General features: G+C 38.3%; 2 protein-coding genes across 8 annotated transcripts in view; both read right to left on the bottom strand.

Annotated features, from left to right (window-relative positions):
• Positions 1-1,059: 1,059 nt before the first annotated feature.
• Positions 1,060-16,764, bottom strand: iqck (IQ motif containing K). The gene is made up of 9 exons (XM_032586916.1): positions 16,526-16,764; positions 16,412-16,455; positions 15,911-16,037; positions 15,734-15,831; positions 15,282-15,334; positions 15,102-15,179; positions 14,688-14,772; positions 6,288-6,399; positions 1,060-2,074 (listed from the first exon to the last, which is right to left on the bottom strand). The coding sequence occupies exons 1-9, from the start codon at positions 16,572-16,574 to the stop codon at positions 1,923-1,925; spliced, it is 798 nt and encodes a 265-aa protein (XP_032442807.1). The 5' UTR covers positions 16,575-16,764; the 3' UTR covers positions 1,060-1,922.
• A 692-nt stretch (positions 16,765-17,456) lies between these two features.
• The window catches only part of sun1b (Sad1 and UNC84 domain containing 1b), a 28,106-nt gene continuing 20,912 nt past the window's right edge, over positions 17,457-24,650 (bottom strand). For all 7 annotated transcript variants that reach the window (XM_032586758.1, XM_032586755.1, XM_032586759.1 and 4 more), the window contains 10 exons: positions 23,278-23,556; positions 22,753-22,845; positions 22,528-22,619; positions 22,274-22,418; positions 21,848-22,165; positions 21,663-21,747; positions 20,589-20,704; positions 20,281-20,448; positions 20,080-20,172; positions 17,457-19,972 (listed from right to left, as the gene is read on the bottom strand). In XM_032586758.1, coding sequence (XP_032442649.1) covers positions 19,856-19,972; positions 20,080-20,172; positions 20,281-20,448; positions 20,589-20,704; positions 21,663-21,747; positions 21,848-22,165; positions 22,274-22,418; positions 22,528-22,619; positions 22,753-22,845; positions 23,278-23,556 — 1,506 coding nt within the window. In that variant the 3' untranslated portion in view covers positions 17,457-19,855. The remainder of the gene's footprint in view (positions 19,973-20,079; positions 20,173-20,280; positions 20,449-20,588; positions 20,705-21,662; positions 21,748-21,847; positions 22,166-22,273; positions 22,419-22,527; positions 22,620-22,752; positions 22,846-23,277; positions 23,557-24,650) is intronic.

Raw genomic sequence — 24,650 nt, 5'->3', positions numbered from 1 at the left:
GTTTTATTCTTGTAAATTGTAATTGTTTTGAAAAGTGTAAAAGAAGAAAAGCCAAGTTAATGTTGAACATTGGGAGGAAAGTAAAAATTGCAGTTTTTTTTAAAGAAACCTAAACTATTAAAAGGTGATTTTAAAAAGAAACATCGTCTATCTTTGTGGATACAGTTTATAAAGCTAATCCTGTTGTTTCATAAAAGTATATACACATTTTTAAAAGGAGTATGACTTTTTGTAAAATAAGTTTGGCTTATTACTTTATGTTTTGAATTATTTTCAGCTCCTAGTTGCCATGCATACGTAGTATCTTGATGTCCAAAAAGCTTTAAAATAAATCCATTGTTCACTGCAGTAGCAGAAGATCACACTAAAAAAAACTAGTCTGTAAAAACATACATGACCAGGATTTTGGCAACTAATGCAGAATCATTTTGCATTGGACTGAACCCAAATTTTCAACCAAACTGAAAGATGCTTGTTGTGTTAATAAAGTAATGAAGTGCTTTTGGAGTACGAATTAGATTATAATATTTTCCCACATAACAAGTAGATAAAATGGTTATTTCTTCATACTTGTACGCAATAATTTTAACTTACATTTCCACCTCTCGCCTGGAAACCAGACCCACTTGATCTTCAGCTATGCAGAGTCGACCTTGTGCCGCTTCAACTCTAGCACCATGGGATCTAGTTTCAGTCTGATCCATAGACGCCAGTTTCTCTAGAGCTGGGTTCAGTATCAGATATCCCCAGAATAAAATGGGTGGTTTTATCAGCTTACCCAGTGGCAGCTGTCTACCATCTACCCAACTAGCCACTGCAGGAAGACGAATGTAGATCCTCTAAAGGCCACACTTTTACGAAATCAGAGAAGGCAAGGATCGAGAAATCCTCCCATCAAGGGACCGCAGAGCATCCTCTCAGGTATGTTCAGTTTGTGGGGCGGTGGACATGTGCCAGAATAGCACTTACTGAATGTAGCATTTCAGGTTAATTTGCAGTCAGGACATAAGGGAAACAGATCATTTTCATTTTCAATGAAGGAGATCAAAGAAAAGTCCGTTGAGCATCACGTAGGGTTTTATTTTTGCAAATCAAATTTTATGAACTCATTCAAGGATGAGTTCATGAAAAGATTGAGACAATGCTTGATCACCACAGGGATTGCTGATAAATGCATCTGTTAGTGTTAAATACATATTATTGAGCAGGGCAACATGCTACAACAGCAAAAATGATAAATATTTCAGGAGAATAATAGTTAATGTGTTCTGTAATACAGATAACAATCATTCACCTGTGATCTTTGGAGTTTAAAACATTGTTTTCATTCTCTGATTCCCTCATAGGGACATTTCTCTTCCTGGTAAACAGGATAGAAAGTGCTGCTGCGAAGGCCAAGTCACTCCTCACTTCGGCCTTAATTGTCTGCCTGAATGGAAAAGCTACGACCTTTTTTATTATATGTATTGCTGCAATAAAAAAGAAGACACAGAACGAGGAAATACGGTTGTCCTCTGGTGAGATATCAGCAGGAGGTGCCAAGAGAAAATATCAGGTCTGTTCCAAGAGGTTTCCCTTCTGGCAGCATTATGGGAACTAAGTTATATGGAATTCATTTATTGGGTAAGACGCATGAAGGGAAGTGATAAGTCAAAGAGGCAATGGGAGCAATAAAATGATTAGACATGGATCAGATCATAAATTCTTGTTTGACCCTGTGGGCCTTTGTATAGCAAGTTTGATTGATTACTTTGGTCAGTTTGACTTCAGTGTAACAAAGTCTTATAGCCCTTTAACACCATAAAAACACATAGAAGAAGGAGATAATTATTTCACAGAAAATACATAACAACACAAACAACTTAACTCAAGTGTCCAAGTGTTATTTTATCTTTCAGTGTAAAAGTAAGGATATTGCTCAGTCATTTTGAGGATGTTTCCATGTCCTCACCCGGGTTGGTGGTCCGCAACTCACCAGGCCCTGGGGTCGCCTGGTTGTTGTGATTCATGTTCAACCGAGGGACAGAGCCGTCAGCATCAGGTTTCTCTGGATGCGTCGCCTTGATCGTAGCAACTGGAAACAACAACAGTAAGGTATCTTTACTATGTTGGTTATTTTTCAATAATAACCAAGATGTAACCACAACAAATCAACAACGAAAAAATACATGCATTAGTGCAAAAAAAGTCTCTGCTTTTGCACCACAACCTTACTAAAGACATAAATTTGAACATTCAAAAACAAAAAAAACAAAAAAAACAAAACAAAACAAAACAAAAAAAAAAAAAAAAAAAAAATATATATATATATATATATATATATATATATATATATATATATATATATATATATATAAAGGAATAGACGGAAGAATGCTGATTAGTTTTACCCTCAAAGCTTTTTCTGGTCTTAGAGTGTGAAGATTTATTTTTCACAATTGTTGGTTTCCAAACAGAAATTTGCAATTGGTTTTGTTAAGGTTAAAGAGAGAATAGCTCCAAAATATAGATTCAAAACAGTGTAGTATACAGCTTTAAAAACAAAACACCTTTAAGTTTAAGCATCTTGTATTATATACTTTTATACAAGTACAATGCCATCATGGGATGCCGTGGAATAAAGCACACCTTCATTGGACTCTACAACAATGGAGACATTTCCAGTGCAATAATCTCCCATGTGTAATGTGTTTGAAGTCCTTTGGGAGAGTCTGGCTTAAACTGTTACCAGGACAACAACTCTTGGCTCACTGCATTATGACAAGTTTGGGTGGTGGGAGGATTGTGGTATTGGACTGCTGGCCCATGACACTTCCAGTGAAAGAAATGTCTAATGTTTTCAGCATACCAAGACTTTGTGTTTGGAGATGGCTCCTTCATGCTCCAATGTAATGGTCCACCAGTGCACACAGGAAGCCCAGTAAAGACAAGGGTGAGCATAAATCAGAGGAGTGACTGCTATTCGGGCCTTCTCATCCAACATCAGTATCTGACCTCACAAATGAGCTTTTCTTTTTCTTCTTTGTTTATCTTTGGAAAAATGGTCAGAAATTCCCACAAACACATAAAATAAATAAATAAAAACTCACCCCAGGCTAAACTCCCAAAATAAATCTCACATGGAAACAAAAACAACTTTTCCTCTCAGGATTCATTTGATAAAGTACAATACAAACAGGGCATGTTCCAAAGGTAAACATCCCACTAATGATAGTCATGTGGTGATACATGTAGTGCCAACAGCTGCACCTGTTCATGGAGCTCCAACCCTTCAACATTTTGACAAATGACTGTGTCTGCTCTTTGCCCTTCGTCTTATTGTTTTTAGTTTCCGTCTCAGGCTAAATCCGATTTCAGACCAGAAAATACTAGAAGAGTTGATGCACGTTTGCTCCTTAGGTCAAATAAGGTGAGTGCAGCTGTTCCTGGATCAACTTAAAGAACTTCCATACACAAGGGGGAGCTTCCCAAAATATTTTTTGCTCACACTCTGCTTCTGTCGCAGTGGTAAATGTGGCTCATTTATCTGTCAGTGCTTTCAACCAAAACAACACGCAGCACAGCAAAATCACCACTGTTAATCATCTCTCCCCTCCTTTCTTTCACACCCCTTACAGAGGTCAGAAAATGATTTCCATTCTGGACGATGGGCCGGGTATACTTTTTATTTTGCACACAGTGTGGTGCACCATACACACCCCCCCAGGCCCCCTTGTTTTTATGTCAGGTCAGCAGTGGCGGCAGTGACGCTGTGGCACCACAGCACAGGAATTTTTGTCGGGCTGCTGTGGCTGCAGTGGGCCCTTTTGTTATGTGGAATGTGTTAGTGTGGAGGCAACCTGCAATCATGGTGGTTTTTGGCAGTGTTGGTAAGAAACACAAGCAGCAATATAATCACGATGAGCTTTAATATGCATATTGGAGAGGGTATGTTTGAAATAGCACACCCATAATATGAGATCAAACCTACGGAGAGAATTTGTGTCTGAGTTAAGAAGAAATTTGGGATTTGTGAAATTAGGTTCTGTTAGAAGATTGGGAGAAGTTAATATCTAACCTGCAGTAGATAACTCTCTTGATGTTTTCAAAACCAAACAAACTTCTTCAGTTCATGTTAATACTATTTTATAAATCTTATGCACTTCCTCATATTTGTATTTGGCGGTTATTTAAAGAGAAGCTAATGGTTTGCCACCAATAGTCTTTCTGTGTCAAAACATGTGAAGTACAGAACATCTAAAGTATTGCCTGGGTTATATAAATATGAAGAAATGTAAAATGTAAAAAAATGGAGTGTACTTAAGCATATTTGCTTTATATATAACTATGCAACTACTTTGTTGGTAAATCACTCTTACTAGAAAGGGTCTTGCATGTTTTGTTCTCAGTACGTTTAACATTGGAAAATCACTGATGGTGCACGGACTTCAATTTCCCATTTAAATAATCAAAACTTTCACTGTAAATAACAAACCAGTGTAAATAAGACTACGAGTGCTATGACTGACCAGTAGTTCCTACCGCTTTATTACTGTTACTTTCAGAGACTTTAATGTTTTCCTGACCAGTTTTCATCTAATCGTTTTAATTATGAAGCATTTTAGGCTGCAGTAAAGGTTACTAGACACCTGGATAAAAGATGACATTAAAAGCACATCTTTAATGATTAGTGAGATTAAACAGCAATCCATCCAATAATGCATTATATGCAGCATCGATTGGTTGCTGGTATTAAAGTTTTAAAAGTTATGATTTCAAATTGGTCAAAGTTTTCCTTCGTAAAGTCCTTTCAATGAGGTATCAGAGATAGTGCCTGACTAACCAGAGAGATGCAGCGCTCCCTCCTCTCCCACCCGCTTCTGCACACTGCCAGTCATTCCTATACTTCTTCCTTGCATACACAAAAAACAAGTCTGTCTGTTTCTGAAATATTTCAGGTCATGTAGACCACAGGCAATCAAGGGTTGGAAACCAAAGAAGCAGCACCCATCACTCTCAAAGGTAACCCTGTTATGTCAAATGCAGGTCGACAACCACAGCAGATACCATTCATCCTTCATGTTAAAGAGCAGAATAGCATAAAGGAAGAGGTAAGCATTTTCAAACTATTACTGAATGAAGTGGGTGTTTTCCTCAGTCTATAATTTTGGCCTAAGCATCAAAATAAATGTAAGTGTTTATAGAGCAGTAATGATCAAAATACAGCACAATTTCACAAGATAGGGAACATTTGTCGCTATAATGTTTCAAATGTAGGCAGTTCGATGGGGTTATATGTTCTTTTCGAAATTTTACTATGAAAATTGTATATTTTTCCTGACAGCTGTCATACAGTGAGAATCTCAAACCAGTCCATGTTTGATAGATTTTTGATCTTTTATGGCTCCTTATATGCAAAAACAATGACAATCACATTAAAAGACACTTTTTCTTGGTTCTGCACATTTCAAAGACCAAAGATTAGCCTTTATCCTTGAACCGTAATGCCAGTCACTCTGTCACACAGATATGCATTCTCAGCTGCTGTGTTTCATCCTTCATGTGTGCGAACCACAACTCTTAAACACACACATAGTCTTCTACTTCTCTGTCTTAATCCCTATGTAACTCCCTTCTGTCTTCACATGTACCCCCCCAACCTCCACACTCTGCCATCTCCATCACACAAACACACCCCGAGCCCTGCAGAGATTCTTTTTCTTTTTCATGCCGTGTCTTTATCTCCGCCGCTGGCCTCATTCTCACTGTGTGCCGCTGCCGCTGCAAGAATCCTCGTCTCGGTTTTGACATCAAAGCCGTGTTAGGATGAAAACTGTATCTCTGCGGCAAATTAGGTGCATGATGGGGTTGGAAGTATTATATAAGCATGTCTTTGCATAATGCATTTACTAATACTTCTATACTGTATAAACAACAACCACTGTCAACTACAGCAGTAGCAATATAGCCCAAGGACTGGTAATCAGTGACTAAAAGTGAGTAAGTGTGTGTGTGATATGATGCATTGTAAGGACCAGAAGGACCAACTGCTCCTTATTGGGCTTGAAACCCAGGACCCATAAGAAGAAGTGCTGCTTTGGGTTTAGGAGTTAGGTTGAGAACTAAGTTGTGAATTGAGCTTAGGTTAGGTTTAGGGTAAGGATCAGGGTTAGGAAAAATTTTGGGGGTTTAGCATAAATGCATTTACTATAACAAATGGAAGTCAATACAAAGTCCACAGGTTGTACAGGAGTAAAAAGATGTGCGTGTATAGGTTTGCAGGCGTGCACGTGTGTGTGTGTGTATACCTCTGCTCTCTTGCCGGGCCCAGAAACGTGATACCGTTGTGGTAATGTCACGTCTCTCCCTCAGGTCCCTTTGCCATCGGCGTAATTCCTGCACATCTGGCCGTGCTCTGACCTGACAATAAATTATACATGTTAACCAAAGCAAATGTCACAATTAACATTTAAATGCATTAAGCTATTCATTACTAAACTGTTTCAAATGTTCAGAATAAATTTTTTTGGCTTGTTTTAGGCATACCTGAGATGAAAATCAGAGAAACTCAAAAACTTCCTACACATTCACAAGATACCTGTAGTTCTTACATTGCTTTAGAGGTTTATCCTTTAAACAAGAGTTGAATGTTGTGCATTGTGAGGGTGCAGCTGGACCAAAATGCAGACAATGTTATAAAAATGGCGTGGTGAGTAGAAGGGATAATTTACATCAAAAATTTACATTCACTGCATGAGGAGAACAAGGCAGAACTAAGTGGTATAAAATGGAAGAAGCTAGCAGTGAACAATGGACATCAGGAAGCTTAAATGCAGACGAGATGTGATCAATGACATGGGGACCAGGTGAGTTAAATCAGTGGAATGTTGATCAGCTGTGGGAGATTAACGAGCACCAATAAAATAACTTAAAATGTTTAAATTGATGTTTTAAAACAAAACATTTGAGTACTTCAACCAGCTGATCTTCCACTTGTTTAACCGTTTGTTGAAAAACAGTGATGATCTGTCCATTTTAATGTTATAAATACAGTAATATCAATTTTTAATTACTCTCATACATATAGCATTAATAAGTCAAGGTTATAACATGTTCAATATTCAATGACCATGAATATTCATTGAATATTCATGTTCAATGAATATTGTGATTCTCTTGTTTCAAATAGCTCACTACACATTTGTAAAAAATGGTTTCCATTTAACAGGACAAAAATCCCGTCCAAAATTTATTAATATGCTGATGCCATAATTGTACTGATTTGATGCAATGCAACCCTTCTCCCTATTAAACTTTTGACCTTTGATCTCACAACAGAGGTTAAATTTGGTCCTGAATTAAAGCAGGAATAAATTAATGACTTCCAGTTATTCACCTTTGAGGACAAGTGATTGACTCTGTGTGGCAACAAATGAAATCTGCACAGTGGGATGGGTAGATTAAAAAAAGTGACACAGTGATGTGATGAAATAAACGTGTTAGACTTTTTATAATAATAAAAATTAAAAGAATGCCTTGCATACCTTATTTAGAAATATGGGCTGCACTTTGTTGCAAGAGCAGGCTTGCTTTCTCATCACTGTATGTCATACAAATCCTCTCAAAGATAAATTAGTTACCAGGGAAACTACATAAATAATAAATAAAAATTCAGAAGGGATATTCAGGCCTGCCAGATATAGGATATATAAATAACATGAATAGAACCTGTCTGGCTAAGTTACAGAGGCTAAAAGGTGTCAAAAAGCCACACATGCCCTTATTTGAATGAGTCAGATTAAGAAGATTTACAAAGCCAAGATGAAGCTAGGTTGTCACCTATATTCTAAAACAGATAAAAATAACTATAGCTTTACAAAGCAGTTTGTCATTTTATGAGTCACTGTTAAGGCCCGTGTCTGAGTATGATTGCGTCTGAATTGTGTGGCTGGCTAAATGGGTGAAATTCATGCAGCCTAATTTTCAACAAGCTGCCTTTTGATGCATCTCTGACTTTAAGTTGTTGTTGACATGACTCATGCTTTTGTTCTTGGAGGAAACCCCTGTAGTTGTTTTGTGTTTGTGTGTGGGCTGCTGAGAGATTGACTGAATGTTTACTGTTTAGGATGAAAAGAAAATGTCCCTGCAGGGCTCACTTGCTTATTCCTCTCCCACTAAAAAGGTTTTCTCTTTCTTTTACTCAGAGAGATTTTCCTCTCTGCCTCTCCTCCCCTTCAGCTCCTCAGTGGCTCATATAACAACACCCCAGACCCTCTTGAGATTCTCCCCACATCAGTGTTTCATCCCTCTCCGTCCACCTCTGTCCTCTCTGTTTTGCATTCTCCACGTCTCCTCTCACCCATCTTTTTCCCCTCTGCTTCCAGTGAACCTCAACATTCTCTTGAGTGTCTGGTTGTGAGGCTACAATAGCGTTCATACTCAGGAGTATAAAAGTAGGCCTGTTATATAAGGCTGGCCGTGAGGCTGACGAATTGGTAAAACCGACTAAACCAGTGAGCTCCAACAGTTAATTCAATGGGTGTCATGGTGCCGCAGCAGCCCCTGTCCTGATGGGAGCAAACCATAGAAATGGAAATCAGGGGCGAGGGTCAGGACATGCGGGGGGTTGGAGCCGCTTGTGTTTGCTCACCATTGCTTGTTTTCTCTGTGTGTGAGACTGAATGTCAATTTTCACTGGCTTCCTCCATAAATCTTATACCTTGTTATTGTGCTTCTGCTGCCGTAATCTGCTTCTAAATGGTAAAAATATTCAATAGAAACAACTGCTTAGAAACAGTTTAAAATGCAGAATGTTTTTAAGTGTGTCTATGACAGACAGATAAAAGAAGCTGAGCTGACTGAGAGGGTTTCATATCCCGTCTGTGTGAATAAGACCAGCTTGTCTAGTGGCGAAAAGTGCAGTTTGGGATTATATGTGCAAAAAACAATAACAAAGTTCTTTCACATTTTTATGTCAAGAATTCATCTCTTTCTTTTCCAGTATCAAAGTTCTTGGTCATTTATGAAAAACATTGTAAAGAATGATTATAATACTTCAAGATGAATTTATGGTGGATAACTTTACTGTCATGTGGCTTGAAATATAAAATTCACAAACCAGAGACAGTATGGATAGAGAAGTCTGTTATTTATGGATGGAAGGATGGATATGGAATATGACAGGATATATAGCTTTTAAATCAAAATATTTTCCATTTTGTGTTTTTCCACACTTATAGAAAATACTTATATCAACTTTTGCATATTTTTCCTAAAACAAGCCATCTTTCTGTGTACTATAATGCAGTCTCTGACAATAGCACCTGATCTCAGGTTATAGCTTTAGAAATGTGTGTTTTTTCTGATGTAGTCATCTAAGTTGGAATCGTTTATGACTTTTTGCGGACACAGTATGCTGCTGTTATGATCAATCGTGTCACTGCACACGTGGCCGAGTTTAGTTCAGCGCATGTGAGTCACTCCTCTCATGCTGCGTACAATGCACACAGGCATGGATTAAAGTGATTAGAAAAATCGCCAGGACACTGTGAGGCCGTAGCCTTCCACATGCATTACTTCAGATGTAAAATGCTAACACGAGCATAGAGACATACCACCAAACTGAAACAGAAGAAGAAAATACTGCATGAAGACAGCCGCCAACTCAAGTCCCACAGACATCTTCATAAAAATCCCACCAGTGGCAGCACAAGATGAAGCCCTACATAAACCACACTCCCACAAGTTGCATAACTCCAACAAACAATGTACACACTCTAACACACATGCTTCAGCTCTGCTGAACAGCCTCTCTTGCTACTCTCCTTTGCTGCTTGGGAAACTAAGTTTATCATTCTGTAGCAGCACTAAGGTCTGTGTTTACTGCGGTACTATCACCAACGTAGGCAAGTCATACAGAGACATCCACAAATCTGCTTTATCTTCCCCTTCATACCTCATCCACCCATCCATCATCTATTTGTTGCCCGATGCTTTCGTCAGAGTTCAACCAGCCCAGTGACCTGCAATCTGATACGTGCCTCTGCAGACTTGAACACAGTTAGTGGCTCCAGCACACCCCCACTGCGCTTTTTTAAAACACTGACAGGAATTTTCATTTTTTTCATATTTCCATATCGTGCATATAAATCCCATCTCATTTAAACGGTGCCTTGATAGGACCTTTGCTATAAGTTAGTAAGTGGGCACTAAGCAGAAGCAGACAGAATGGCTATTTAATGCACTGAGTGCCTGTGACATTTTTTCTGCATGAGTGTCGCTGCACGTGGTCGGTCAACTGACCTAACGCTGAAGCTCAGCTCAGACCTTTCAGCTATGGCTGCTCTTAGATCGTTGAGCTGGAATCCCAGACCTAATTCTCTGATCGACTACACTATTGTCTGGCAGAGATTCTGTGGGCAGAGTGGGTGTTAATATGTCAAACCATCAATATCAGGTCATGTCAAATGAAATATTACTCAGCACAAGGAGTGCCCCATTTCTTTTTCATTCTAAACCAGGCCTAAAAATCCAACAATATTAAACTATGAAAATGAAAACATTGTAAAAAACACATAAAACCAAAGATTCTAAACAGGAAAAAAATGTGGATTTATTTCTGTGTTTCTACAAGACTTAGCAATAAATGTGCAGTGGGAAAACCTGTTATGATCATTTTTCTCACTTCTAAAAAAAAAAATGCATTTGGGGGTTTAGAAGGATTTATCTCTCTATCAATGCCTTTCGGCAAATGCAAACATCTCATTTTGAAGTGTAGATAGCTTGATAAGATGCTATCAAGCCTTAAAACGTTATTTTAAGGGTTTCAGTCTTTTTGTCCATACAGTATTTATATTTTGCAAATATACCATGAAATATTTCATACTGGTGGTGAAGAGGCGGGGTAGTTCTAACCAAACATCGGACTGAAAATAGTGACCCGGTTTTTGAGTTTACAGATGAGATGAGAAAAAGCCTCAGCATTCTTTACTGATAGCCCTTTTAAACTAGCCAGCCCATGACTCCTAGTGGATTAAGCAGGAATAAGAAGTCCATGAATTGTTCAATTAAATCTAAGCATTGCTTACATAGTAATAGATATTGGTCCTGTTTGCAATTTTTTGGGTTAAAACATAATTCATAATGCAGATTTTCTAGATTTAATCCAGGAAAAGTTAAACAAATATCACACACTGTGTTGTGTTTAATGAACCTACTTAGTGCGTAATAAACAGCAAGGAATAGCATTAAAATTTGTCTTTGTTTCAAGTTATTTTATACACACTTTTATATAAGTTGTTTACTTTTAGGGTGTTTTTATGTTTATGTTTGAAGAGTACCAATAAATTTCTCTGATACTAATGTGCAGCAGTAGTCTATAGAGGAAATAAAGCCAATCACAACCTCTCAGCACAAGTCGCTATAGTCAGGTGATTAATAGTAGAGCGTGTGCATGCTAAATAAATCATAATAAACAAGAAATGGAAACAGTGGAAAAAGAAACACATGAACACAACTTTATAGTATCAACAAGCTAACTGTAGTTTATTATACAACAGCTACACTGCTCCAACTCAGCAGACCACATTCGAGTAATCCTAATAAGTCTTAGTGATCATAAAAAGTGTTTGTGTGTGCTAGAGTACATGTGTGTTACAGCTGCAGGCATGGATGACTGGATTACGGCCGAGCTAAGGCACATAGTTTAAAGAAGATTATGCAACATGTTACTGTCTTATGGCTCTTCCTGGTTATAGTGCTCATACCTCATGAACATTTTCACATGTGTCTCATTACAGCAACTAACTTCACTGTGTCTTATTGATATTTTATGTGATTATCCACCACATAACTGAATGGTGAAAGAAAAATTACAATTACAATCTATTTTTTTTTAAACCAATAACAATCTGAAAAGTGTGGAGTGCTTTTTTAAAATATAACTTTACAGAACCTTTCACTGTAATTCCAGGTGCAGGTCATCAGGTTTATGTTTAAAATCAACTTTGGATATTTACAGACCTAAATTTTAATGGCCCAGACTTGACTGGGCCATTAAGACACACATTTATGCTTTGAACAACATCAAAAGCATGTATGTGTTGTGTTTTAATGTCTACAATAAAGACTAGTTTCTGCAGCCTCTAGCAGTTTTCCTAACAATCATCTCCTACCTGCTCTTTGATCTCAGTTGAAGAAAGGCACCCCATAACATAATGCTGCCATTTCCATGATTTACTGTGAATGATGACTGTATTCTGAATGATGCAAATACCAGAAAAACTAAATAATTTGTGTCAGTCCATCATATAAAATCCCGATACAATACATTGAAGATTTTTTTTTTTGTCAGGTGACATTATGTGAAAATGTTCAAAGCGTATGAATGCTTTTGGAAGGCCTTGTATATGCAAGAGAAATGAGACACAGTGTCATTGTCTAGGTCATTGACGGGAGTTAATTTGTGTGTGTGTGTGTAAGAGCCAGCTCCACTGCTTCTCTACTACAGTCCGCAGCGTTGCGATGAGAAAGATTAATCATGGAGGGATGAAAATTTAGGACTGCAAAAATACTCTCGGTCTCTGCTTCCTTGCGGTTTTGGCCAGTCTGTGTTTCTTAACCAGAACACGCATACTCGCACAAATCCACGCCGACAAGCACAGATAGACACACACTGCAGTTAGGGAGTCAGTGCTGCGTCAGGCGGGTTATATAACAGTTTTGAGCGTGAGACTGAGGGGGAACAAATGTAGGGATCAGTTTGGGGGGCTTGATCATATACACCGGAGAAAAATCTCAACATCAGATTAGGATTTTTTAGAAATTCAAAAACTATTTGCAATTACTTGAAAATCTCACACAGACATTGATTTTAGTAAACATATATTGTTGACTATCTCTGTGCTCAGAATTCTGTGAATTTATGTCTGGGTCGCCATAAATTATAAAGGTTCTGCAGGACTTGCACAGCTTCACAAATGACTTTATACATCTACTCCAGTCATGAAACATCACAGCCTCTGTCAGTACTCTGCAAGCCCAAAATATCCCCATCCTGTGAGTGTTTAATAAGTTGTGATCTTGTGTCTGTCAAAACCCCAATCTCTAACTTCCGACACTGACTGTACCGCATTTTTTAATCCTTGATCTCTGCTGACAAAGCTGCATTTCCTTCCATCTAGCTTCAGTCTCTAATCTGACACTTCTCTGCAACATCAGCATGCTTTCTTTCCTCCCCTTTGTCACCCACCCCAGAATTTTCCAAACATAGCTTCATCTTTCTACTTAATCCTTCCCGCTCTCTCCCTATCAACTCAGTTTCTCTCTTTGTTGTGTGGCTCTGCCTCAAGATCCCTGGGGCTGACCGTCTGCAGTGCCATCAGTGGCCTTTCTGAACAGTCTCCTAATTCAGGGTAAACACACTCACTGCTGCCACATATGAACACTGGCTGAAAAGAGGGATACTATCTCCCCCTGCTGGCGGTAAAAAGCATCCAGAACAGAAAGCCTTCACCTGCACTTCCAGCAAAGCTTTTTAGGCACACACCCATAAATTCAGCTACATGTTTGAATAGGTTTGCTGATTTATTTAAAAGCAACTGCAGATGACATTAAGGTTGGGACAAACTGAACACGACCCTTTTACTTGGCCTCACACCACAGAACATTGTGTTTATCTTTTGTCTGAGAGTGACGAAACTGCTGCTGTTTCCCTCTGGCTGTGTCTGACTATTTATATCATCGCTGCATCGCAGCACCCACACAGGAGGGAATTAAAGCCTGGCATCACCGATGACATAACCACGCTGCTGAATGAAACTACAGGCCCCTGTGTAAGAGAAGGTTTTTACAGCAAAATGGGATTATACAACAAGATTACGGTGTGGGCTAATTTTCTCAGACGCAGGTCTATTGTATCCTAACATGACCACACAAACAGGGTTACTGCGGTCTTGTGGACTTACTAAGCTGTTCCTTTTCTGTTTTAAAATGAACCTTATTTATCCACTTTTGGGCCATATGCATTGATTTACTTTATCTTATACTAACTTGACCTTTGACAGTTTTGGTCAGAACTGTCTGTACTATGAGGAAAAACTGCATGTATTTTACTTTTGTGGGCGGTGTGCAAGGAGAAAATCTTTGCGTTTTAAAAAAATCATGAAGACCAGACTAGACTTTGCTAGTGAGAATTGAGACCAGGACTTCTGCAATAATGTTCTTTGGACTAATTAGTCAATAGTTAAATCATGTGCACCTCAGAATAGAGAACATATCTGGCGTAAACAAAATAGAGAATTCCAGGAGAAAAAAAAATATCAGCCTTCATAAAATGTGTAACTATCCTCAGAAGCAGGATATGGGTTATGAAACCAACCAATTTAAATGAATGTTGCCATTTCTTCCCACAAGAGTGATCAAATGTTCATGCAGACTTATGCCAGATATTTGATAATGGCCACAAAAGTCATGTCAAGGTCCATCTAACTAACTAAGGGAGATTTATGTAAATGTTAGAGTGGGTGTATGTGTATATACAGTATATATATACAGTATATATATAAGCTTGTGTTGATAAACAATAAGTATACAAAAACATTCAAACTTGTGCACTCAATTCTTGCTTTAAAAAATAAAATTATTTGTTGTACAGCCATTTAATGCTGGAAAAAATTATTCAAATGCTTCATTAAGATGGTGTGATGCACCTTATATCCTCTCCAGAAAGACTGGACAATCAGGGCAGCCTGCTCCTCATTGAGCAGTAGAAACAAAGGGATGGGAGGTCTAGGACTGGAAAAATACAAGACAAGAAAAAATGAAGAAGAAAATATTGCAGGATATGATATTAACACATCAGAAATTAAATCATAGGCATTGCAAGAAGAAATGTAGCCATGTTCACAAGATTGGAACACACAGACCTTATTGACTAATATTAATTTTATCTGATTAAACATGCACAACATGAAAGAGCAAGTTTAAAGGTCTTTGAGTTCACATCTCAGTGAAAGGTGGTAAGACCCTCAAAGAACAAAAAAGCATCACTGTCCAAGTATTTCCAGAGCTAACTCCATCCCAATTATGTATATGTGTATGTTTGCCTAATGCAATATACGTACTGCTCTTTCAGCCAGTCACTGACAAAGGGAATGTCAAAAAAGTTCACTGGATCCTGTCCCTGCCTCTGGGGGTTATTACTGAGAACAAATAAGACACAACATGAGCTAAGAAGGTTATTTGGCTTAGTCATGCGGTGTCATATAAATATGTGAGTGAAGGACTGTGGGGAGGGCTCTTACTTGTAGAGCCACTCAGTTAGGAAGTCACAGGGGAGAAATTTGGTCATTTTTCTCTGGAATAACAAAAACAATTTTTTTGAATATTTACAATCTCTGTGGAGTAAAAGCAGAAACTTAAAAGTAAAACATTCCGGTTTGACACAAACCCTATCATTAAAAAATATTTTAAAGTCATGAGATATGCTGCTGGATGTTTTATAAGATAAAAGATTTTGCGATATTTATTTCACTGATGATATAAGTTGCAGAAAATTGTCTCCAGAATATTCAAATCACTCTCAATAGTGTCAAGTTCTGCAGACTTTGCTCTGTCTCAAATACTTTTTGAGAGCTCTGGTTGTCGTCATAGCCGTGGCAGTAAACAATAAATGTACTTTTGGGCCAAATTAAACCTAAATTTTTTTTAATGTGTTTAAATATTTAGTGTGATGTTTATCAGAAGAAATACAGACCTCAAAACACTCAGCTTTCTGGGCTTCTCTCAGCAAAGCTTCAAGACCAGGTAATAATATAGGGAACACTGTTTTCTCCAAGAACCGCTTGACCGGCCCTGAAACAGATGGATGTTAGTCTTTGCAAATACAGATCAGGAATGGAAGAATTTTTTTCAGGCAGGCAGTAAATCTTACGTTCATTATTCTGTCGAGATGATGTAGTTCCAGATGTCTTAGCGTGCTTCTGATGAGAAACAGCTTTCAAGCCACCAATACTAGCAAGAGGGTCAGTGTACCTCGGATCATCATCATCCACTAATGCCTAATAAAGCCATAATTACTCTAAACAATCTTGAAGCAGAAAAGATATGTTCATCAAGCACATTGTAAACGTATTCAATCCCTTTAAGCGATTTTCCCCAAACTTTCTCATATTAAAATCTCAGACTTTATCTTTTCAAATTAGTCATATAGTTTGTACTCATAACAAGTGTATTTACTACTAAGGGGCAAATTGGTGCCCCTTAGAATACATTAAGTGGTCACACTTTTCAGAATTATATTTGTGAAATTTGAAAACCAGTTGTATTGGTTTGCTACATGAAATCCCAAGAAAATTGAACTGTGAGATTGTACAATGGCACAACCTGGAAGCTCAAGGGGGTGTGAATACCTTTTCAAGGCACTACAGCTCACCTTCAGCTTCTGTTTGGGAGGACTGGGCTGCTCAGCTTCCAACTCTTAAAATACACACAAGCAATTAATTTTATTTACATTAAACTCAGACTTATATAAGCACATTCATCTTACCTTGGCAAATTTGTTCCCATAATGCTATATCAGCATCTTTTTCTGCCATTCTTTAGCTTGTGTTCATTAGCTGTTGTCAAGGAGTGTTGTTGCTAGGGAAGTGCGTAGAAGTTGACTTCCGATGTAAACATTATTGTCAATCGGAGCTCGCTTGTGGTATGTAATATCATTTCTCATACAGGTTGTAGCTTTAAAATGTAGGTTAGCACCCGTCCGTCGACATAGCAGCTGCTTCGTGGTCCAATCACAAATTTAGATGCGGAAGTGACGGAAACGCTCTTCGAATGCTTAAATGATTCACGACATAAAATAATAAAATTCGCAAAGTGCATTTTAGTACTCCACACTTTTTATACAAACTACCAAGTAAATGAAAACTAAAAAAAAAAATAGAAAAAGACACATTTTAGCTATTATGGCCATGTACCACAAGATGGAGGCACATTGCCATTCATAAAAAAATTGTATAGTACGTTGAAATAGAATCCAGTTGATCAGGAGAATACATGTTCAGACTTTTTTTTTTTTTGCTATGACGACAGTGTATATTCTGCTACCTGAGTTCTTGCTTTTGAGATAGAGTACATTACTGTTTTAATACATTTCATACCACTTCTCTTGATCAATTTGTGGACCTTCAGCAAGCCATTTCTGTCTAAATAATGCCTATCTGTAGTTTTACAACTTTTTTTTCATAACATTTTATATGCTTAGGCTTGATTTCTTCCTATCTTTTTTTAATGTCCTGTAAAACACTAGAAAATCTTTATACATGAATGGTGCTATATAAATAAACCTGCCATAACTTTGTTTTTGAGCTACAATCATTCAAATCCAATATAGAATCCAGAGAATTTATTCTGGAGAATTCAAGTTCCTTAAGTATTACCCAACAACACAATCATGCTTATAAAATCAAGTAACACATGAATGGTATAAAAGATCAAAATTAAAGTCTTTATTGGAATACATTCCAAAGCAATTAAGTCATCTCATGACTGAACAAAAATAGCCATTTATCTTAAAAAAAAAATTCCAAAATGCACTGAACAGCTTTTAATAAAATATACACTGCCAAAACTCATAATTTGCAGCCACTAATAACTTGTTAATAAATAAGATTGTGAGCAAAACGTTTTTACAAATAGTATTTTTGACTTACCCAACCCACAACTCTTTACATAGCCCCATTTTTTAACAAAAACACCCTGTGCCACAAACTTTTGTCTTACAAGTTGTTGCAGTGCATCCTCTGTTGTGAATAATCCCCCAAATTAAAACAAAAAAGAAAGCAAACACAAGGAGAAATTTTAAAAATAGTTACATGATAATAATTATGACTGGATTTGTCTTAATAAAGCAACACTGATAAAAGTAGATATCATAAAAAGACCAACTATAAACAATGAAATATACAAATTACATTCCTTCAGGGTTTTAGAGTTCTAAGAGCCCATGTGAAAAGGGACATTTAGGTGAAGTAAAGGGTGAAAGAGCAAAAGATAAAAACCAATCTATGGTCAACATGATCTCGCAATTTTGGTTAGGATCTGAGCTCCAGGCGCCAGATTTAACAACACTTTCGTATACAGTGCCACGTAAAAGTTTTCATGTTCCTCAAACTTAACATTTTGTCATCTCACAACCACAAACTTCAGTGCATTTTTATGTGATTTACCAACACCAAGAAGTGGAAATGGATCCATGGCTTCCAAATGTTTTACAAGTAAATTTATAGTACTGTGGTCTGTATAAGTATGCAAGAACAGCATAAACAAAGAGAAGCAGCCAGAAGGCCCATGCTAACTGTGGAGGAGCTCCAGATAGCCACTGTTTAAACTAAAACTATCCTACAGAAGAGAGACCAGATAAAATCACCGGTGAAAGAAATCATTGAGAAATTTGCCACAAGCCAGACCAAATCTGAACTTTTTGGTCTACAGGAAAATTCTATCTGTGACACAAAACTAGCACTGCCGATCATCATGAACACAGTTACCACGGTAAAATCTGGTGGTGGCAGTTCCTTTCTTCAGCAGGGACAGGAAAACTGCAAAGAATTAATTAGTAGGATTGAGTTCAAAACAGAGTGAAAAAAAAAAAAACAATTAGAGGCTGTGAGAAGTTCAACCCTAATATGTCACTAAACTTGAAGATTGATGTTCACAAATGCTTTTCTTAAAACCTGACTGACCTTGAGCTGTTTTGAAAAGAATTTAGTCTATAAATGTGCAAAGCTGGTAGAAAAGTACCCTCAGAGGACTTGCAGTGGTAATTGCAGCAAAAGGTGGTCCAACTAAGTAATTACTCAGAGCTTCAAATACAAATGCACACTTTACTTTAGGAGTTTTATTTGTAAAAATGTGAAGACTATATATCGTTCTTTCTACTTCACCACGACCTCTTCAGGATGTCTGGGTCTATCAGCTAAAATCCCCCCCAAAAAAACTCACTGGAGTTTGTGGTTGTAATGTGATCAAATGTAAAAAGTAAATAAATAAAATAAGAATGCTTTTGCAAGGCATTGTACATGATGGATGTAAAATCAGTGTATGTTTCAGAGGAGGAGCCACATGTTGGCATGATTTCCTACATTTAGCGTAGTAAGGAGCCTCCTAAAGGTTGCATCGCATAGAGGTCAGTGTTTTATAGCGTTGCTGTATGATTAAAGGAAACTTGCGTTGAGCCTGCACTTAATCAAACATTCAGAACTTGTTCACAGGCAGCATGTTCAGTTCTTTAAAAACAACTCTTATGGCTATGGGAAAGCATTCGGAACCCATCTGTGGACTTCTCGGTTTAGCTGCAGCAACTAAAGGAGTGACATACCTGGCAAAGACAGAGTGGTCTTGTTCCTAAAAATAGCAGATTCTATTAAGAAAGATTAAAAAAGAGAAAAGAACTAAAACAAATCAGATGCATATTGAAAATGTGGTTGAGATGAGTCTGTCATCCCCGCCCTAGTGAAGGTGTCCACCTTCCTGTAGAGGTGGGGATGGATTTGTCTGCTCAGGGAAGCCTCGCTACCCTCAAGAGCAACTCAGTGCAATGAAAAGGGGACTTTTAGCTTCTTTCGTGGTTCCACTCCTCTCTGCGTTCCTTTACAGTCCAGCTACAAAACTTCCCAGTGACTCTTCCAGGATTTCATAAACATACTTTCCTGCTTCCAACTCGGCACATTGCTTTCACACTCCACAACCTCTCTGTTTGCATGGCTTTCATACCAAACTGTCCACACTGTCAGGTGTCCTTCGTTTTAAAGAAGCTGGTGAGAGTTATTTACAGACAGAGTAAAATGATTATTTATTAGTGTGTCTTTTGGTGGTTGCTTCATTCGGAAAGTGGTTCGCCGTGGACCCTGAAGCGATATAAGCAAGTGTATTCTGGATGACCCCAGTTAGATAGAACCCGCACCTCTACAATCTGGAACGCCTTGTCGTTTTTCTCCTGGAAAGCAAAAAAGGAATTTTTATTGATTTATTTTCTCTAAAGCTGACAGACTCGTTTTCTTTTTTTTTACATTTAAAAGTTTAGAAGGTTGCTTTTAAAGTTACCTTAACGGGGAAGATCTGCAAAGAATCGCCATCTTCCTCGTATGTGTAGTGCCCCAGCAGCGTTCCCTCTTCTTGGTACTCATCATCGAGACCCTAAAAAGGAAAAAAAAAAAAAAAATCAAAAACAAGTCAGAACAGGACACTTGGTGTTTGTATTTGATTATTCCCAGGCTTCTTAGGTTTTTGGGTCAGTTTTCTTACAAAGACAGTGAAGTTGCGAGGAGCACTGGCGATGTTTCCTGTTGGAGAAAGCGTCTTAGGGATGTGCTCCACACAGAAGGATGTTGGACGAATCCTCAAGGAGAGCCTGATCACCAGATAACCTTGAGAGCCTTTAAATGCCCAGCAGTTGCCAGGATACACATCCGGCTGATGGTAAAGAAGAGCACAGTATTATTTTTTAAATCAAAAGTCAGCTGTTTAACAGTTAAATGTTGTTTTTATACATGCTTTTGTTTTTCCATGGTTATCAGACTTTGTTCCTCTGGATATCTGAAGGTGGGACTCACCTGGATTACAACACGTGGAGACTGGGAGAAGTACCAGAGTGGAAGGCCGAACAGACTCATGAGGGCTGTCTTTGTCTCATAAGTCTCGGAGCAGCGTGTGCTAAGGATGCTACCACCTGATGAAACAGAAACTATGTTTTTACCCAAATTGATACAAGTTCCATCCAGGGATCAGTCAGACAAGATATTGTTTTATAACCTAACCCTACTTTAAACTTCTCCAACACTTTATCCCTTAACTGTTTACTGAGTTCCTTGTTCTTCATGAACATCTGAGGCATTCAGCTAAATTTATGCTGATCTCATAAATCAGCATATTGTATTCTAATCAGTATAATCTATTCTAGACTCGTGAGTAAATTCTCTAGTTAATAGAGAATTTGCCAAATTCTCTACTTTTTCATAATTTTATTTGTAAAAAATAATGATATCCTTTTTCTCCCACTTTCATTACTTTGTTTTTATTTTGTCAAACCAAAATGCAAAAAAAAGCAAAAAAAAAAAACATTCTGGTTTGTTGTTAAAACATATGAAAAGGTTAAACAAATACAAAAACTTTTGCAGAGCATTGTGTTGCCTGAGAATAAGTGTAAACACCAGACGAAGGCAGGCTTAGTTGCTACAACTAAAGTAATGCAACAAGAGTTTATTTATTAAGTCCAAACGACAAAATTCTTTTGTTCGTTTCTAAAGACAGAAAATATGAGAAACAAAAAAGAAGACCGACTCAGCAAGTTAAATCAATAGTTTTCTTACATTGCCCTATGAGTGCAATGATAATTGACTGAATAAAATGGATAAATGGATGGATGGATAACCAAAAAACAACAATGTTAAAGCACCCAGCCCAACTATGACAGTTAATATCATAAACAGCCAACAGATAACAGAGGCATGTAGCTTCACAACAGTTAAATACCCTGCAGACCTCGATGCTGCTAATGCCTTAGTCCTCATTGCATAAGACATGCGTTACAGAGCGATAGAAGTGCTAGACTGCTAATCCCCTTAAACCACAACAGAGTTATCTACTGACCTGGATACAAGCTCAGGGTGGACAGGTTTTCTACTTACCTCCAGACTCCAGGGCGTAGTCCACCTGACCCGTCCGGTCCTGAGAGTAGAGCTTCAGGGCGTTCTGAACAATCAGATTCACGTCCTGGTTTGCAAACAAGCAAAAAAATATATATCATGTGAGACAAACTACTAAATTATGGTAAAGATGAGAATCTTAAATAGCAGAAGGTTTTGTGCATTACCTCTTCAGACAGTCCCTCAGTTGTAGAAGTGTGTCGGACCGTCCCTCTTACTGTCTCAAAGACGCTTCTGGCTCTGGATTCTGCCTCACCCAGAACCTGGGCTCGACTGTGCTCCAGCTGAAGCGAAATGTTTTTCAGGATGCTCATTTCGATGGAGGCCAGCGCCGCCTGCAGGTTGGGCGTGCTCACGTAACGCTGCGACAGCCATTGGATCAGCGACTCAGGGATCTCACCCTGCTGCTGGTCCGCTGATTCATCGCTGCCGAAGAACAGATTTTTCAACTCCTTTCGCAACTGCGAGGACACTTGACCAGATATCTAAATGGGGGAAATATAAAGTAAAAACAGAAGGAAATGTTTGACCTCGATAAAGTTTAGCTCATTTAAGGAGCATTGCTGAGTGGCTGGGACATTTATGCTGCTTACAGTCTGCTGCAGAGTGTTCAGCTGCTCGCATTTGCCCTTACATCCTGCAAAACCCTGCAGGTCTCCCCTGATTTTACTCAGCTCTGCTTCAAGTCTCTGCATCTCCAGCAATAGAGCATTATGGTCCTCCTGCTTCACACCCACACTAATAAAAAGGACAGAAACTTCATGTTTTACAACATAATGGTCTATGTAATATAAGAAATAAGGTGTTCTCATGTCAGTTAATATGTTTAATCATTTCTCTCTGGTACCTGACAGGAACTGTGTCTGCAGCCGATTTAGAAGCCGCTTTCTCCGGTTGCTTCGCCTCATTCTCAGACTGCTGTTGCTTCTGCTGCATCTCCTACAATACAACCATGAAAACTTTCATTTGGATCACTCATTTGCATCGTAAAGTTTGTTGTTTTTGCTCAATCTTAAGCAATCTCCATCCATTGTGTTCATTTGTGGAATTGCAGGAAATCTGCTGTGCATACCTCAGTCTTGGTTTCCAAAGCTCTGAGCAGAAGCTCTAAATTAGCCAGACGTGCTGCCTGACTTTCCTGTTGCTGTTTTTGCTGCTCTGAGCTCTGCAAAAGAAAGAAATTGAATCTTTACTTTCATACCCTCTCATAACTTTACTCATTACAATGCCAGGACTGTTAATGATCATCAACCATAAGTAGGCCTGTAACAGTAATACATTTGCTAGAGGACATATTTTCCTAAAAATAATTGCAGAAAATGATAATATTGTATTTTGATAACTCCATAATAATGCAAGTTCACTCTCTCAAAGATAAATAGACTTTAATTTTGTAAAGAACACCTGACACTAGAACTGGAAAATATTTCAAATATCCAAAATAAAGCATCCACAGACCGATAAATAAAATGGAAATAAAAACCACTTACACCCATTAAAAAATGGGTTATTATTGTTCAAATATTAATCATCAGGATGGAAACTGAGCTCATTCTAATTTACCAAGCAATTAAATGCTTAATTGTGACAGGCTTACCTGTGCTATGTTTAAGTTCTCGCGCTGCAGTTCTCCTCGCAGCACACCCAGTCGCTGCTCCATCATAGAGGACACCCACACTTCGAAGCTCTCCCTTTCGTTCTGACTGTGTACCTGCTCTCTCAGCGAGCTGTAGAGACCGAGAATATTGCTGTGACGCTGATCCTGCTTCTGGTTTCCCGCCTGGACTTTCTCCCACAACATGGCCAGCTGTCGCTCAACAATTTCGAGACGGTCCAGATCCACGCCACTGTGGATGGAGGCTGGGGGAAGGATTGGCTGAGAAGGACGATAGGGGAAATTATTACATTTAAATTTAACTAGGGCTGTAACGATAACAAATTGTGCTGAACGATTAATTATCTCAAAAATTATTGCAATAAACGATAATATTGTTTGAAGACCTTTTTACACTGATTTAATTGGAATGACGTAATAATGCATGCGATTTCCTGCCAAAGATAAATACACTTTATTATAAGAACACTTAACACTGGAACTGATAAACAAAATAAACAAAACAACCAAAAACACCTGATGCAATAGTTCACACTACACGATTTTTTGCCCCAACTTTCCCCCTTACGACAATCTTAGAACGTTGGCCGTTCTCAGATTGTCACTTGCGATTTTGTAACCGATCATCCTGTAGCGTGTAGATCATCGTGGCCGCTCCGATCTATATCAGGGGTTTTCCCCGACTGGGAGCGTTAACGCAGACTGTTGAATGTAACAGGTAGCCAATCACAAAGCGCAGATTCCCTTCCGTGCTTTCTGAGGGGAAATTACGGAAGAGAATCCCAAACAGCTGACACGGCACAACCCAAAGTCCAGCGGACATTGGAGATGATACGTGGAAACAACATTAATGTTTATTCAACATTTGGTGCAAAGAATATAGAAATGACGAGAGGCATAAAAGCAAAATTGCTACTGCAGTTGATAAACCCGGTAACTTTTCAGCTGTTCTTCGTTAACGTGACATAAATAGGTTATAATGATTTTCATTCAGTCAGGACTTTACGCTGACACTAGCCACATGCATTGCAGGTAGATTGTAGTAAAGCATTGATTAATGCCTGGTTTTAAAATTTGTTAACTGGACTTGTAGCCATTATTTGGTGCCCATTGTTGGACACCACACGATCAAACCGTTATACCTAGGATTTCTGTCGGCTAATGTGTGGTCTGTCAGGTTTTGAAAATGGGCCGCCAGCTCTAAGATCGTGTAGTGTGCACTGGGCATTACACTAAGGAAATGAAGAAGAGAGGTTAGTGGAGAGCACCGGAGTTGAGCCTTTTTTCATTCAGTGTCATCAACAGAAAAAGAAAAAGGCCAGAAGAAACGATAAAGCCGATAATTAAAATGAAGT

Source organism: Xiphophorus hellerii, chromosome 16, assembly GCF_003331165.1.
Source record: "Xiphophorus hellerii strain 12219 chromosome 16, Xiphophorus_hellerii-4.1, whole genome shotgun sequence".
Lineage (NCBI taxonomy): Eukaryota > Metazoa > Chordata > Actinopteri > Cyprinodontiformes > Poeciliidae > Xiphophorus > Xiphophorus hellerii.
The sequence above is the reverse complement of the archived record's forward strand: the minus strand, read 5'-3'. Positions and strand labels throughout refer to the sequence as shown.

What these genes read in the sequence shown, in the direction of transcription:
- iqck (XM_032586916.1), bottom strand. Translation starts at nt 16,574, where the DNA reads ATGGCAGAAAAAGATGCTGATATAGCATTATGGGAACAAATTTGCCAA. An exon ending in CTAACTGAGTGGCTCTACAA is followed by an intron (nt 15,180 to 15,281) that starts GTAAGAGCCCTC and finishes ATTTGTTCTCAG; the next exon opens with TAATAACCCCCAGAGGCAGG. An exon ending in GGCCCGGCAAGAGAGCAGAG is followed by an intron (nt 2,075 to 6,287) that starts GTATACACACAC and finishes TGTTGTTTCCAG; the next exon opens with TTGCTACGATCAAGGCGACG.